The sequence below is a fragment of the Xenia sp. Carnegie-2017 genome, unplaced genomic scaffold, assembly GCF_021976095.1.
Source record: "Xenia sp. Carnegie-2017 unplaced genomic scaffold, XeniaSp_v1 HiC_scaffold_19, whole genome shotgun sequence".
Taxonomy (NCBI): domain Eukaryota; kingdom Metazoa; phylum Cnidaria; class Anthozoa; order Malacalcyonacea; family Xeniidae; genus Xenia; species Xenia sp. Carnegie-2017.
Window position 1 is genome coordinate 4,025,312 of NW_025813481.1, and position 16,325 is coordinate 4,041,636.

Below are 16,325 nucleotides of genomic sequence, written 5' to 3' on the forward strand. Positions count from 1 at the left end.
ATCAACCGCCATCTAATATGTGCATTATCATAAGAATCGTTAACTGAATAATCGCCTAATTTATGCTGCCTTGCAACTCCTTCAATTCTCAAATTATCTATATTTTGCTATGAAATTACTCCCATCAACTTTCTGTCTTAGTTTAATGACGGAACCATGGAAAGGCATCACTTGATTTATCTGCGTAGTTTTTTCGAAGTATAGCCAGTCAAATGCATTGTGCTCACTCTAGCGAATCGGCACTTGAGTAAGTTTAAATTTTAATACAAATACTTGTGGTTTATATTGAAAGTTTAGCGATACATCCATTTTATGACAATATTACTAATCCCGAAGATTTGTATGTTCAAATCCTTTGTCTAAGATGTGTTATCTAGATACGTTAATAAGACCCTGTCTCGTCAGAATATCGCTATGGAGTTAGGATTTCTACGTTTAGATTCTTTATCGATACCAGTTAAGCCAAACTTCAACATGTGTTTAACTAAAGTCAGTTTTAGTTAGATCATTTTAGATGAATGATGAAGCTTTTATTCATATTTTCTGACAAAACCGATCAGTTGTTTAATTAGGCATTTGCCAATAGCGCAAACACATAAGTTTGCATTGAATTTGCTGAGAAATGCATTGCAATTAAGATTAACTTAATGTATTAAAGATAACATACCTAAAATGTATACTCGTGACTTTTCTCAATGAAACAAATTGGAACAAGACTGGATCTTCTTGGCGTGCCTCCGTTTGCTTTGAACGCGGACGCTGAATGACTTGATTATGTGCTACGGATGACTTAACAGTGGATAATGCTCACGATGACGTCCAGAGCAGCTGTCCTGATTGTTATTGTTAAAAAAACATTGTGTTTTTTTGTTGGTTGCATTTGACTGCCTCGTTCTAATGATGGACAGTGGTAGAACTCCTTCTTCGAAAACGTTATAATGGGTTGTAGACTTGTAGTGTTAATTTAATAAAGTAAATGGTTTGAACCCGGGAGTATCATTACATGTTTGTAAATGTATATCGTCCAGGTTGGTATAGTCCTGAGAAGGACTGTTTTTGTTTTTGTTGACTGACGTTTTGACAACCTTGTCGAAAACGTCAGTCAACAACAACAAAAACAGTCCTTCTCAGGACTATACCAACCTGGGGACGATCTACATTTACAAACATGTAGTGTCAATTTAGTTGCTTGTACAATCAATCCATTGTTTAATACCACAGTAAGTTATAGCCGAGGTAGGATCTAAGATTCGGCGTCGATAGGGAAAAAACAAGCTAGAATGCTGAGGATGGAGTTGCGTTTTGACCCTGCTGAAATAAATGAGTTCTGAGGAAATCAGAAGGGTAAAAATAACCACCAGTGGTTTAGTGAAAATCACAATTGTCGACACGTTAGTCAACACTTACACCAAAAGTCCACTCGCCTATTATGGACGATCTGCATGTACAAACATATAGTAGAAGATAGTATGTCAAGCGAGGAAAGAGATACAGTAGGCTGCTTATCTGTGTATCCCAACCATTGCTCCCAATCATTGAGTTCTATAAGACCTTAAGTTCTTATAAGTTCTTATAAGTTCTATAAGGTCTTGTAGAACTCAATGCTCCCAATCCCATCCAAGGAGAAAGAGAATGACAGATAAAAGGACTGGGCCGATCAAAATAGTGATGAGTCGGCAAATTTGTTTCACCAACATGGCGACCGGCATCAGGTAAAATTTTTTTAGCAAGATGCATTTTCTTTAAAGTATAATATGATTTTGCTGACGAAGATGGTATTGGCTGTTTGTTTTAATCATATTAATGTTTCTTTATTTTAGCAAAACAGACGTTCTATGCAAGTAAGTCCTTCAAAAGTCGCTAAAATTATCACAATATTTCCTTGCTTTACTTTCTAGAGTCTGTCATGTCAAAGTAACTGTTTTACGTGATTTGCAAAGCAGCCTATGCTATACAACTAAAATTTTGTTTGTTGCTTATGTGCTGGGGAAAGGCGTAATTATTTTCTCAGTTATTTTCTCGAATTTATTTGTTTTGGTAGGTATTTTCAAAACGGTGTATGCCAGCGAGGTGAAAACTGTAGTTTTTCTCATGATCGTTCAACTCGTCCAGACATGGTAAATGTCTCCTTGCCCATCTCATTCTCTAACTCATATTAACATTTTCAATCCCTTTATCTTGAATACACAACAGTATGGTATTATGTGTGTTTAGACCTGCAGATTTTACTTGCAAGGAACTTGCTCATATGGAGCCAATTGTAGATTTGATCACATTAAAGCAGACAGGAAAACAAGGTAAATGGTATGGCTTTTACATCGGGACTTGATTAATGAGTAGTTTTTAACAATAGCGTATCAAGTTTAACACTGCACTATATGTAAATAGCTTTTCTTATTTGTAGGCAGAACTTTGAGAAGCCAAAGACTTTGGTGTCGAATGAGAAACTGTTTCAACATTTAGTCAGTGAACGTCCTTCAAAGGTAAACATGGTTTTTGATTTTGTGTCATTTTCATAAAATGAATGAGATTCAAAGCAGTTCTTTTTTATTCTTTGCTTTGTAGCTAGTTTCTTTAAGCAAAGGATCTACTAAACAATGTGAAAATGAGAAAATCTTTAATTGGGCAGAGGCACCAACATTTGTTCCAGTAAGCACATTTTTGCAGTTAAAAATATTGCAGGTCTCTCCTAATGAGTGAACCTATGTGTACCAATGTGTATCTACAGTGTATCCATATGACTCTGTGTGTACCTATGTCTATTTGTGTGTGTACATATGTGTATCTATGTGAGTCTGTGTGTACCTATGTCTATTTGTCTGTGTACAAATGTGTACAAATGTACAGATGTGGGTGATTGTCCTTAGGTACAATTTAACATTGTTTTTTTTTACAAATTTTACCACACTTTCTAAAAATTACGACATGAACTGTTCTTATTGTAGGAGAATCCTTATACAGTACCGACCTCGAGTAACATAACTTGACTCGCGAGTATCAAATGGCGAGTGGGCGAGTGACTCGCGATGCAGTTGCGGAGAAAGAAATTTTTCCAAGTTATTTCGAGTTATTTCGATTTACTTGCAAACAGCGAAATATTTTATCCACTTGCAAACCTCTCACACTGAGTCACTTGCCCACTTGCCATTCGATACTCGCTAGTCAAGTTATGTTACTCGAGGTCGGTACTGTATGTTACAATAATAGTCATTTTTTTTCATAAACCAAACAATTTGTACAATTTTAAACGCATTGATTGTAATAAAAAGTTACAAATACACTTGATGTCCTCATTTTGAATTTCAATAAAAAACCGACAAAACATTTTGATTTTGGTTCATATCTTAAACAAATATATTATGTTGTTTTTATATTTTATCTTTCATTTTCATAATTTCACACAGAAAGTTTTGTCTCCATTCATTATTTCAATTCCTAAGGTGTTTCCTACTTTTTGTGCTGTGATCATTTTTGTTTGGCAATTAACATAATTGTTTCTTTATCACTTTGCCATTTTAGGGAACAAAATATCAATCAAGGAACAATTCTTCAGAGTTGAAAAATGTATACAAAATCATGTACACAAATTTTTTGACTTAGTTTTCTAACCAATTCTTCTATTAAGCATATTTCTCTGTTTTGATGTTTCAGTGTAACTAAAAGTAAATTCTGAAATATATGTTAATGCCTTAACTGCTTCTTTCTTCTAGAGTGCCATCAAGGAGGACTTTTCGTACTCTGATGTTGCAAGGACTGGCATTGAATTGACATGTGTTGATGAAATGACTGATGAAGAAGCCGGGACAATTGTAAGTTCATGAAAAGTAGTAATGGTAAATCTGTGGTTGACTTTGCTTTCACAAAGGTTTTGCAATGATTATTCTCAACTATTTTGTTTTAAATTTCAGTTGTGTCCATTTGCAGCTGTCGGTACATGTAGTGATGGTGACAGGTAACTTGTAAATTGTATATAAGTTTTGGGTAGGTACGTATAGTAATAGCAAGGGGTAACTTGTAAATTGTTTATAAGTTTTGGGTAGGTACGTATAGTGATAGCAAGGGTAACTTGTAAATTGTATATAAGTTTTGGGTAGGTACGTATAGTGATAGCAAGGGGTAACTTGTAAATTGTTTATAAGTTTTGGGTAGGTACGTATAGTGATAGCAAGGGGTAACTTGTAAATTGTATATAAGTTTTGGGTAGGTACGTATAGTGATAGCAAGGGGTAACTTGTAAATTGTATTTAAGTTTTGGGTAGGTACATATAGTGATAGCAAGGGGTAACCCACATCATTTCAATGAACAGTAGTTTAGTTATTATATTTGTGGATTTATTATCTTTATATTGGAATGGAATGATCTGTTGCAGTTGTCCATTTCTTCATGGGTTGCGTTGTGAAGTTTGTGATTGTTATTGTTTGGATCCAAATGATCCTGAACAACAGAAAGGTTAGATTATAACTTGTACTATAAGAAACTTCACGATCCTCCAATGATCATAAATGATCCTGACCTTTAACAGAAAGGTTAGATTATAACTTGTACTCTAAGAAACTTCACGATCCTCCAATGATCATAAATGATCCTGACTAGTAACAGAAAGGTTAGATTATAACTTGTACTATAAGAAACTTCACGATCCTCCAATGATCATAAATGATCCTGACTAGTAACAGAAAGGTTAGATTATAACTTGTACTATAAAAAACTTCACTATCCTCATATGATCATACATGATCCTGACTTGTAAAAGAAAGGTTAGATTATAACTTGTACTATAAGAAACTTCACTATCCTCGTATGATCATACATGATCCTGACTTGCAACAGAAAGTTTAGATTATAACTTGTACTATAAGAAACTTCACTATCCCCGTATGATCATTCATGATCCTGACTTGTAACAGAAAGTTTAGATTATAACTTGTACTATAGGAAACTTCACTATCCTCGTATGATCATACATGATCCTGACTTGTAAAAGAAAGTTTAGATTATAACTTGTACTATAAGAAACTTCACTATCCTTGTATGATCATACATGATCCTGAATTGTAACAGAAAGTTTAGATTATAACTTGTACTATAAGAAACTTCACTATCCTCGTATGATCATACATGATCCTGACTTGTAACAGAAAGTTTAGATTATAACTTGTACTATAAGAAACTTCACGATCCTCGTATGATCATACATGATCCTGACTTGTAACAGAAAGTTTAGATTATGACTTGTACTATAAGAAACTTCACGATCCTTTCATAACCATAAATGATCCTGAGCTACTGAAAGATAAGACTATTGCTTGTATTTTAAGAATCTTCACGATCCTCCGATGACCATTAATAATCCTAAGCACTTTCATCTAGTTGAGATTCCTCTTCAATTTTCTACTTATATGATATATATAAAATGTAAATTGTACTGTGCATGTATTGTTTAAAGGTTATCATTATTAAATTGTTGTTGAGATTATTCTACCGATAGTTACGAGTCAAACGCTCAAATTGTCACTTACGAGATAACGTTTTAATCATAGAACATCGTAGTGAATGTATGAAATGGCTTGAAGACGATATGAATTATTCATTTGCCGTGCAGAAGTGAGTAGCTAGCTGTGAAAAAAATTGAGTCTTGATCAAATTCGGGATTTTTTAGAGATTGAACCGCTTTTTGTAGAAGTGACGAAGTATGTTGCGGGATATGTTTGGATAAGATTCGGTTGAATCCAGACTCTAAGGATAAACGGTTCGGGATACTTCGTAAGTCGCCGTAGAACATTTTGGTTAAGTTAGGAACACTTCATAGATTTTTGTACAGCTTCAACATGGAAGAAATTTCTTCGTACAATAAAAACACCGACATCTAACAAAATGATGGGGAGTTTTTCATTTTTTTTTCAGCTGAGTGCAATCACCCGTTTTGTTTAACTTGCATCAGAAAATGGAGAAGTTCATCAAAAACGAAAGACAAGTTTGTAAGGTAAGTAAATTCTTAAGTGATCAGCTGAGAATCTAAGACGAAATGTCGTCAAATTTCTATTCAGAGCGTGTCCAATATGTCGGATATCATCTGGATTTGTTATACCTGTAAGTTTACATCGCTATCTTTTTACATATTTTTATCTATTGTGAACACTTGCAGTGTGAGGAATACTTCATGTAATGAATGTTTGATGATACTTATATCGTTAGAGCGAAGTCTGGATTGATGACCCTTTAGAGAAAGCGAAACTCATAAAAATGTACAAAGACGCTCTCAGGTTTGATTTTTTTGCTTTGCAAAAAAGCTATTTGTTGACGAATCAAACAGAAAAGGAACGCAAATTTTTCTATTTACTGTTTCACAAGTTTCTTAAAAGTCGAAGTTAATTATAAAAATTGAGATTTTTTATTTTACTTTTCACATCGCTTTCCAATATCCGAGCTGTGCTTTCGTCTTAATTTAGGAAAAAAATTGCCATGAAATTTGAAAGCAATTTTCAATGTTTAATTTTTCGTTTCCTTCAGCAAGAAGCCATGTAAGTACTTTGACACTGGTAAAGGAAGTTGCCCTTTTGGATCAAGCTGTTTCTATAAGCACGGTTTGTCATTGTTTTTGAGCCAACTGATGGCCGGTTCATGTCAATACGGTTTAATGTTGATGTGTTTCATATTTTCCTTTAGCCAATCCTGATGGTTCTATAGCTAAAGTGAATATACGCCGTTACAGCAACAGTAAAGGAGAAAGTTTGATTGTGAACTCCTCGAGGTAAAGTTATTATTTCAAATAATACACAGTTGCATCATGGGATGGATGGTATCATGTATTTGTTGACGAATTTCACGTAATGCATATTTTTGTGCCTTGTTTTTAGTCTTTGGGAATTCATCGAAGCAAGAGATGGTGTAAGTTTGGAGGAATTACTTGAGAGTCTGTTTGAGTAGAAACAATCAAATCAACGTCCTTCGAGCGTTTTTGCATGCGATGAGAAATTATTCAGCACTATGATCGACACCTAGGAAATTTAATCATCAATTGTATATTCTTCTTAGAGAACATTTGCGTGTCATGTAAAAAACGTTACACCGTTAGTTCAAAGTAAGGTGTTGATAAATAATAGCTGCCCTTCGCCTTTCGCTGTACGCGTGTAACTCATTTCCGGTGAAGTAATGTGAAACAACCTGGCCAACCGGGTCTGACAAAGTGATCTGTTCAACCGGGTTTCACTAAGTGATCTGTTTATATGGCACCGGGTAACTCGGCTAGTACTTCCGTTCATTTGTCTTAAATGAAGTTTGGCTATGCTAACTTCGAGTAAAGGCGCGAGATTTTAAAAAGCCTCACAGTTTCGCAGCAAAAATGGAATGGGTGAATATAAAATTGAAAATTATGATATGTGTATGTTTTTGTATAATAATGCTGCAAGTACAAGGCTTAGTACGCATGCGTACCAACATAGCCAGTTTTCTCGCCTCGCCGAGTTACCCGGCAAATGCGTTTATATCGAAACATTCATCCCGCCTAGCCGGGTAACTCGCTTACACAAACCGAGTTTCCGGCAAGGCGAGTTACTCGGATGTGTCATACAAACGATTGACCGGGAAATGCATTCATTTTATATAAGGGCCGAGTTACCCGGCTAGGCGAGTAACTCGCTCAGCGGGGACATCGACAAATATGACGCGACTTGACAGAAATGTGTGGCTTAGAGTCATATGATACCCTATATGACGCATTTCTTATCAAAAATAGTCTACTTCAGAGAAATGAGATTGACACAATTCAATTGACACAATGACACAGATTGACACAATTCAATTGACACAATTCAATGAGATTGACACAATGAGATTGAATGTTTAACCGAAATTAGTTATTAAAGATTTATTCTCCTCATGTCATACTGTTGCTTAATGAATTATAGAGTTGTACCTTCATTGAAAGGATAGATTAGTAGATGTTTATATTTTTAAAACGTTCTTGTCTTCTTCTAAAATGAAATTCTCACATGACGATACGAAGAAAATCGAGACCTTGTCGGTTTGATAGATGAATTCTAGTGTTCAATATCGCAACAACACAAGTGCACGTGCTCGACGGGTCCAGAATGAGTATTGACGACAGGGGAAATATCAAATTTCTTTTGTACACGGAAATGGGTTTATGTTTGACATATATGCAAAGCGATGTTGGCGATGTGGAACTTATACTGCACTGAAAGGGATGAAATATTTTACAGTGGAAATAGCTGCCGGATTATATTGGTTTATGCCAATGTACGACGCGACTAGCAAGGATATGCTGGTGTTTCTGTTGTAGACTCATAAGTTGACACAAACAATTGGAAGAGATGGGAAACATTGCATCTGTGGAAAGCCGTAAACGTCAAGAGATAGAAGGTTAGAATTTATTTGATGTACGTCAGTCAGACGAAACTATTGTAGTAATTGCTCTTCGCAATTTAGGGTTTTTTAATGCTTTTTTTTTGGAATAGCTTTGTCGATTGTCATGCATTTGTTTGACTTGAACTGTGCAATTAATTATTGGATCAAAACATTGGATTACAATGGGGTGACATATGGTAGTTGTTAAAAGGTGTTTAATTTTGTACAACATGACTCATAGGAAGTTTCCTCTCGGACTTACGAACTGTGTTGGCCTTGTGTTAAAATACATGGCCAGCCTGAAACATCTCGATTTTTCGTGACTGTGAACGCAAACAATGTCGTACCTACTTCCTATAACCGGCGGTCAATAAATGCTGAATCATGTTAACAAATTATAGGTCCTCTTTGTTCAGGAAAAGTTGAAATTTGAAAATAGCATTCTTGCCTTGATGTCATTTCTATTTTAGTTTATTGTGAATCACGACAGGTCCAGATTCAGTCACCCATGCATTCAATGATTTATCTTAAAAGAAAGAAAAGGCCGCCAAATCGACAACCTTGTCGGCTTACATGTTGCAATAACCTTTTTCATAGTGCTTGAAAGCACAATATTAGGAGTCTGGCTTAGTTGCCTGCTTCCTCCATAGAATGCGGTTTTTTTTCGTTCGACAGGCTCTTGAAATTCCTCGGAATTTCAATACTGGAAATTGTGTGAATTTTTGCACGTTCAAGTTATAAATATTCGCCTGTCGTTTCCTTGTTGATAAATACTGTAGAGAAAACAGCAGGTTTCCTTTGGAAATAACAAGTCGTATAGTCTCGTGACAAAAAAGTTTAAATTTTTCGCATTATCACTTTAAGATCAGGAGCAATATTATGTTATGACCTTTAAATATGGTTGCTTGCGCATAATTTTTATTTCGTAATACTTTTTCCAATATTGATAACCTTTGTGCTTTATAGAAATATCGAATGAAACGTAAAAATTCAAAAGTGAAATAGAAAGTTAAAACAATGTGGCTGTCGACCCATGAGAGAACAATGCAGCTCAAAGTCCATTTTGTCAACAAAGAACCTTGCTGTTAGCGTGTTAGCATAGACATGCCCAAGAGCGTTGCATAAATAATTACTGCAATCAATAACTTTCTCGTGTCATCATATTAGGAACATCCAAAAATATAATAAAATTTCCAAAGTTAAATTTGACACTTATATATTTTCCGACCATGAAAAAATTTCCATTGAAATTAATGCATGAAACATTCCCATTTCTTGACCAATATAAAATTAAGATAATATATATATTTTATAGATCTTGTAAAGTCCATGTTGGAGACGTTTGAATCAGAATATATAACTGCATATAGTGGTGAAATATTGAAATGTAGCGAAGAAACTCCAGAAAATGACTTCTCGTTTTCTCTCAAATTTTGTCCAGTTAGTAAACGCTTGCATTCTTAGCTTGGTTAAATATTTGTTTCCTGTTCAGATGTTGTTGTTTAGCATATAAAAATACTTATATTAATTTTTTTACCGTCTTTGCTTCAGTGGGAACGACTCGAATGTCCGATAAAGAAAGGCTATCTTACAAAACAAGGGGTTATTGTGAAAAGTTGGCGACGGAGATATTTTGTCGTGCGATCAAACTACCTGATTGATTACTATGAAAACAAGGAGGTGACGAAAAATCAATGGCAATTTATCTCATTTCAATAGAATAGGGACATATTGCCATTCTGTTCTTACATGTAATGAGGGTTTTATCAAAATATGAAGATGATAGTTGATAACACCCAATTCAATCACTCAGAGTGAGACTGCACTGAGTGCCGAGCTTTTTTGTAAGGGTGTGCTTCAGGAAGGGTCAATAATCACCTTAAAACTGTTTTTGACCGGATGAAACTTTTTGTCGAACTTGTTTTCGAAAAATTTTCCAGTTTCTAATTTTACGAGGCATTTAACCAAGAACAAATTGTGGCAGAAGTAGTTTAATGAACCAACTCTTTGAAAAAAAATCGTCGATTTTCAACTGTTTCTGGCGAGCTGATTTTTACACTATCCATTTTAGCCAACCACGTTTTTTAACATGCTATTTCAGACCTATGACAAGGGACTAAAACCCAAAAGAACTATCAATCCATGTGGCTACAGAACTGTCCCCAACATCGAAGATGAAATAAGTCGAAAGCGGAAATCATTGGCGAAAATGTTAGGTCAATACCATCACACTCAATCATCGACGTATTTGCAGATTGTATCGTCTTAATTACTCGAATATAGAAAGTATATTTTTGTTGCTTGTATTCTAGTTGGTCAAAGAACAACTAATCGATATAGTACGACGACTTTAAAGATTTCAATCTAAACTGGCTACGCCACATATCTCTTTCATCATCATTATTGAATATACGTTTTTTTTATTTCCTTCTTTCGTGTGCAGATACATTTGCTGAAGCAGATGTTACCGAGAAATTTCCAGACCATTCATTTGGCGTCGTTCATGATAAACTTCGAAACTTCTTCATTTATGCTGAAAGCGAGGAAGAAAAATCTGAATGGATGGACATGTTTGATCTTTGCTGTGCTTCTGTGAAAGGTATAGGATAGATCTTCCACTTGGTCAGATTAAGATTTCACTTAATAACGATTACCACGTGATCGTCAATGATTTAGAACCCAATCTTCCAGATGTCTAACTACCGTGACAAGATGAGGCAAGGACGACATTTTGAAAGGTGGCAAGAAGCAAAACTAAAAATGAAAAATAAGTTAAAACGAAGCTTAAAAAACGCATCCTCTCAATCATTTTAAGATTCAAACCTAGATTATCCACTTTGCGACTCAATATCAACACAGCAAAAGCAGATATTTGTCGTAAATATCGTCAGTTTTGCCACGTTTCAAGATGGCGGCTTGCCTCACACGTTACTATACAATTTAGGCGGAGTCAGAGATCTAGTAGACTGGGTTCTAAGTCATTGGTGACAGTACTTTGAGATTTCAACCAATCAACGGTCAGGAAATGGTGCTCGAATTTTTTGCGTTTTTTGATCACGTGGCCCGCCAGTATGAAATTAAATTTCAAGTACACCTCACTTCAATTCTTTCCCATTCAACTTTATATTTCACATCCAAAAAATATAAGATTCCCTGAAACGATTTCTGTCGTAATTCATGTCGTCTATGTTAATAAAGCCTTTTGTTTTCCCTATTAGTTTAAACTTTCCTGTTTTACGAATGTCACTAAAGCAGTATCTCAAAAGGAAGTTGTTACATTTGTCATTAATTAGGTCTTGATATCGTCGATCCAGTAGAGGAGTCAACATTTCATGAAGCAGTTCATAAAACTTTAACTATTTATGGTTTTCCTGACCATTTCAAATACCAAGGCACAAAAGAAAAGGTAAGACACACTGAACTATACAGGCAACTGGAGCGATAACTTTATGAACCACGTGACGTCAGTTCCAATTTCTGTTGAAAGCAAACTGGACTTCTTCACCGAACTTTCACGGTGGTACTTCAATGCTTTTATAGTTACATGTTATCTGCATTATTTGTGGAGCTAGAGGCACGACTTTAGTTTGACACTAAAAAATTTAAATTTACTGCTTACTTATATCTAATATGCGTGTTGAACTCTGTAGTCTGAAATGATCACAATGTATGTTTTTTGACCGTAAAAAGCCGCACAATGGAAGAAAAACTTGTGTTTTCACAATATTGTTGTGAATAATCGCTGATATTTTTTCACGTCGACAGTTTAGTTAGACCGTTTTAGGTGTCTTGAAATAATCATCTGTACATTGCAGGATATCGTATTTCTTATAAAGAAAGGGATTTTTAGGTGATTTATGACATCATAAGTGCTAAAGTTGACGCAAAATTCATGGCTGAACTGTGTAAACACGTGAAAGGACTGTCTGCGAAGTTGAAAGTCAGAGATCAGGTTTGATTTCTTATTCAGTGTTAGTGGTACTGGTCACGTTGCGTTTTTTTTTCTGTTTTAATCAACTCTCTGCTCGTTGAAATTATCAAACGGTAATCTAACAGAGCAAAGCTTCCATGGAAAATCCACGACTTCCGGCGGAGCTCTAATAAACTCCATTCATTGTGGCTATTGTAAAGAGCTCTTATGCTGTTTTCGTATTATAGATTTTTCTCCGTCACTGATATTGATCCCTTCTTCTAAAAAAAGCATAAATCCTTTATCCAGACTTATAAATATTCTGTTTATCTAGGTGCTCAAACATTTAGACGCTTCTTTAATGTCTCTTGTAACGGCCATGTGGCAGAAGCTTGAACTTAATACATCAAAGATGAAGTCTGAAATTGAATTAACTTTGTACGAAAAACAACGCGAGATTGATGCTGTGCGTCGGAAAGTCGAATGGGAAATGAACGGTTTGTTTAGTTATTTAATGCAGAGGAAACAGTCGTGTGCAGTGAGTGAGTTATGATAAGGAATGCGTAGGATTATGGTACCACCGAAACCAAGATTTGATAAAGACTTGCTCAGTTAAGAGAAGTGATTCGTGAAAAACGAAAAACGTTCATGCGTTCGACCTTTTGTGTTCTTTTATAGATGATTTGTTACGTTAGATTGTCGTTCGGGATAAATGTTTGGAGTTTCATATGTTGTTATGGACGTACGGTTGTTCTCGGAGATAAATTGTGATGGAGTGGATGGGTTGTTGTAGTGGATGTAGTTTTGTTATGAAGTGGGGATGTTTTGTAATGGGGGTGAGGATAGATGTTAGGGGTGGGTGGGTTGTCATGAAGATATACATTGTTGTGAAGAGGGACAAGTTTTTTTAGGGGGGGATGGTACGTGTTTGAAAAGTTATAATTACAGTTTAACAGGACTTACTTGTGTTCATGTTTTGTAACTTTTTCAGGAACAACAAGGATGTGCCTTGATGAGGCATTAAAAGATACGAAAGTACGAATCCTGAGGATGTGTCCTGTACTAGAAAAATCCGTAAGTCTAATTATGAAATTTTCTTACCAAGGGAAAAATATGTTTTTTTGTTTTTCAGAAAAAATAAATTTATAATAAAAACTCTAGCGAAAGCTTTTAAAAGCTTGTTGAATAAATTAAATTGAAAGTTCTCTTGCAATCTGTTTTCTCCTCTGCAGATGTTCGATGCATTGTGTGAAGTGCGAAATATTTACGAAAGAAATATTGTTGAAATCGGTGTAGATGTTGAACAGCGAGATGAGATTGAGATACCAATTTTGAGAGTAAGATAAGTACCTTTATACAAGTGATGACTACCTTTATACACGTGATGTCTACTTATAAACACGTGATGTCTACTTATAAACACGTGATGACTACTTATAAACACTTGATGACTACCCATATACACATGACGACTACCAATATCATCATCATCATCATCATCATCAGCCGTTCACGCCACTGATGGCAGATGGCCTCCACAACTTCTTCCACTCGATTCGGTCTTTAGCTCTCCTCATCCAGGTCTTTCCAGTTTCCTCTTCGATCTCGTCTCTCCATCTTCTCTTTGGCTTTCCTCTTCCTCTGGTGCAGTTTCTTGGGTACCATTCTGTTGTCAATTTGGCCCATCTGTTGTTTTCCATTCTTGCCACATGGCCTGCCCATCTGCCTTTCATTTCTTTTGCTGTTTGGATGACATCTTTCACCCTGGTTCTCTCTCTGATTACTTCATTTCAATATACACGTGATAACTGCATAGATACACGTGATGACTATACACATGATGACTACCTAAGATTGCGTAGGAAGGTATTACGTGGTTGCTTTATAATAATATATTGATGCACTTCAGAAAGGGTCAGATAAAATAACTTCCAACTAAAATAGTTAAACCATAAACAAAAAGAATGTAATCGCCTAGAAATTACCCATCATGAATCATTGAGCATAGCGGTATGCAAGCGACAAAAAAATAATATATTTACATGTTGGCAATTTATTTATTCATACAATTTCTCTATTCATATTTAGTACGTGCATTCCTTGGACATGATAGCTAGAACTCCGTCCGAGATGGCTTCGGCTTATCAGTGCCTCGATTCCCTGAAAAAAGAGCTGACGTCACTCCAAGTGGACATAAACACGTTTGATGCAACGGCGATGATGCTGCGGGCTCAGGACAAGCTGAGACGTGTCATGGACGCGTTAGTGAACACATTCGAAGTGAAATTTTTTGAAGTGTCGAACGAAGTCGAAGGAAAGTTGAAACACAAACAGTTGCGGATGATGATCGAAAATTTAGACGATGAGATTGCAAATAACGTATGTGAACAAGGTTTTGAAAAGTGTTAAAAAGCTTTGCGTGACACAGTTTGTTTCAATCAATGAAACTATAGAGTGTTTTTACTGGCTACCGTATTTGTAGAAACTAGAAAATAAATAAATTGTGCATGAATTTTATGTTGACTCATTTGAGCATCGGCTTTACGAAGTAATCTACGAACATGGCAGTAATGACGTCACAGGAAAACATACAATATGGCGTGATCTTTTATTATAACTATTAGGTAGTTTGTATTGTATTTGTATGTTAATGAACCAAATTTATATCTCTATGTAGATGTTTGAAAATAATGTGAAGGAAATCATGTACAGGTTCAATATGGATACATTAAAGACCATATTTATCCCATACGTGCACCGAAATATCCATGAAAAATGCACAATGGTAAAATTCTTAGGATTTACAACCAGATTGCTTGCTCTGCCTGCCGTTTCAAGATTTTTTTTTTACAGGAAGTTGAATCAGCGGAAAAGGTAATTCCTGAACATCTCAAGGTCGTCATCAATACCAATAACGAATATAGAGTTCTTGTTGAGCGATCCGTTGAAGATCTTATAAGGCAAGGTAAGGTAAAGTTGGAGGTTTGACAGGGTTGCTATAGTAACTAGTTGAAGCAAGGGAATGTGAAATATATGTTCTTGCAAATGGCTGAACTCTTATAACATGCTTGTCACTTTGTGGAAATGAGTAAACTTGTATAGTTTAACATGTTGGTCATTTTAAGGAAAATGATTAACTTACATAGTTTAAAATGCTTGCCTTTATGGAAAGTGTTAAACTTTTACCATTTTACAGGTTTTTCATTTTTTCCAGTCTGATTGTATGCGCTTTTCACGTTTGAGCGCTTCAAATTTTAAAACTTAGAGCGTAAAGTGATAATTTTTTCTAAATTTGGGGGAGGGGGGAGCTGAGAAGACGCATGTGTACCTATTTTTTTACAATTATCTTTAAGTTTTGCTGAAAAAAGACGATGCAAAACAACGTTCGTTTAAATCAAGTTTACGCCAAAGTAGGCGTAAAACATTCCCAAAGTTCATTCGCCGACAGACGAAATTTCAAGATTCTGGTAGCGAAGCTGGTCTCGAACGAAGAGTGTCGTATCCGCAGACAAAAATGGCGTAAAAGGTGAACAGCGTAAAGGCGGCTTGAACAATCATTCAGTTAGCCTGCCTATTCAGGCAGATTACTGTGAGCGTTACTTGTACAATATTGATGACATGCAAGAAATTCATCTGACGTTAGAACGAGACACCAAACTATGATTTACTGGTGAAAAATATTCTTCTTTTCGTATTGAATGTGCATGTGTTTGGCCGTCTGCGTGTGGATTAAGAAGTTAATCTAAATGAGTAAAGAAATATTTTGATCAAATTCAGGTGGCACGTGCCTTGATGATTTACTAAGGCTGTAAACATGTCCGTGAGTTTCATCATTTATCAAGAACTGTCCTCTAATGACGTCAAACGTCATTACTTTTGTGTCAGTTTCCTATTGTTGAAGAAGTAAATATTGTGAAAATGTGATTTAGAACATCATTTTAAGAATTTAAGAGTTGAATATTTCAAACGATGATTGTAAATAATAGTTACGTTCGTAAAAGTAAAAGTTCTGTAAGGGTAAAAGTTTTAAATGGTTATAGTTCGTTG

The 16,325-nt window shown here is 35.4% G+C and overlaps 2 protein-coding genes and 1 long non-coding RNA gene across 3 annotated transcripts; 2 read left to right on the top strand and 1 right to left on the bottom strand.

Annotated features, from left to right (window-relative positions):
- The first annotated feature begins 1,672 nt into the window (after positions 1-1,672).
- On the top strand, positions 1,673-7,120 carry LOC124439298 (probable E3 ubiquitin-protein ligase makorin-1). Its single transcript, XM_046989522.1, has 18 exons — positions 1,673-1,712; positions 1,821-1,841; positions 2,042-2,117; positions 2,215-2,297; positions 2,405-2,483; positions 2,566-2,649; positions 3,520-3,564; positions 3,711-3,809; positions 3,909-3,952; positions 4,371-4,450; positions 5,542-5,605; positions 5,682-5,764; positions 5,906-5,984; positions 6,049-6,091; positions 6,197-6,264; positions 6,512-6,585; positions 6,668-6,752; positions 6,859-7,120. Exons 1-18 carry the CDS (start codon positions 1,696-1,698, stop codon positions 6,926-6,928), a joined length of 1,194 nt encoding a protein of 397 aa, XP_046845478.1. The 5' UTR covers positions 1,673-1,695; the 3' UTR covers positions 6,929-7,120.
- Positions 7,121-8,013: 893 nt separating this feature from the next.
- LOC124439297 (protein Niban 2-like) lies at positions 8,014-16,301 on the top strand. Its single transcript, XM_046989521.1, has 14 exons — positions 8,014-8,383; positions 9,684-9,808; positions 9,920-10,048; positions 10,470-10,584; positions 10,812-10,967; positions 11,662-11,774; positions 12,219-12,320; positions 12,613-12,775; positions 13,270-13,352; positions 13,511-13,615; positions 14,367-14,657; positions 14,956-15,063; positions 15,132-15,243; positions 15,632-16,301. Exons 1-14 carry the CDS (start codon positions 8,335-8,337, stop codon positions 15,799-15,801), a joined length of 1,821 nt encoding a protein of 606 aa, XP_046845477.1. The 5' UTR covers positions 8,014-8,334; the 3' UTR covers positions 15,802-16,301.
- On the bottom strand, positions 10,344-11,388 carry LOC124439304. The gene is made up of 2 exons (XR_006946341.1): positions 11,192-11,388; positions 10,344-11,122 (listed from the first exon to the last, which is right to left on the bottom strand). It is a non-coding gene; the product is annotated as an uncharacterized LOC124439304 (long non-coding RNA).
- Positions 16,302-16,325: the final 24 nt, after the last annotated feature.

Coding starts and splice junctions, on each gene's coding strand:
- LOC124439297 (XM_046989521.1), top strand. CDS start 8,335: ATGGGAAACATTGCATCTGTGGAAAGCCGTAAACGTCAAGAGATAGAA. Junction 9,809..9,919: donor TTTCTCTCAAATTTTGTCCA/GTTAGTAAACGC, acceptor TCTTTGCTTCAG/TGGGAACGACTCGAATGTCC. Junction 12,321..12,612: donor AGTTGAAAGTCAGAGATCAG/GTTTGATTTCTT, acceptor CTGTTTATCTAG/GTGCTCAAACATTTAGACGC.
- LOC124439298 (XM_046989522.1), top strand. Junction 2,484..2,565: donor TCAGTGAACGTCCTTCAAAG/GTAAACATGGTT, acceptor TTTGCTTTGTAG/CTAGTTTCTTTAAGCAAAGG. Junction 5,765..5,905: donor TAAACGGTTCGGGATACTTC/GTAAGTCGCCGT, acceptor TTTTTTTTTCAG/CTGAGTGCAATCACCCGTTT.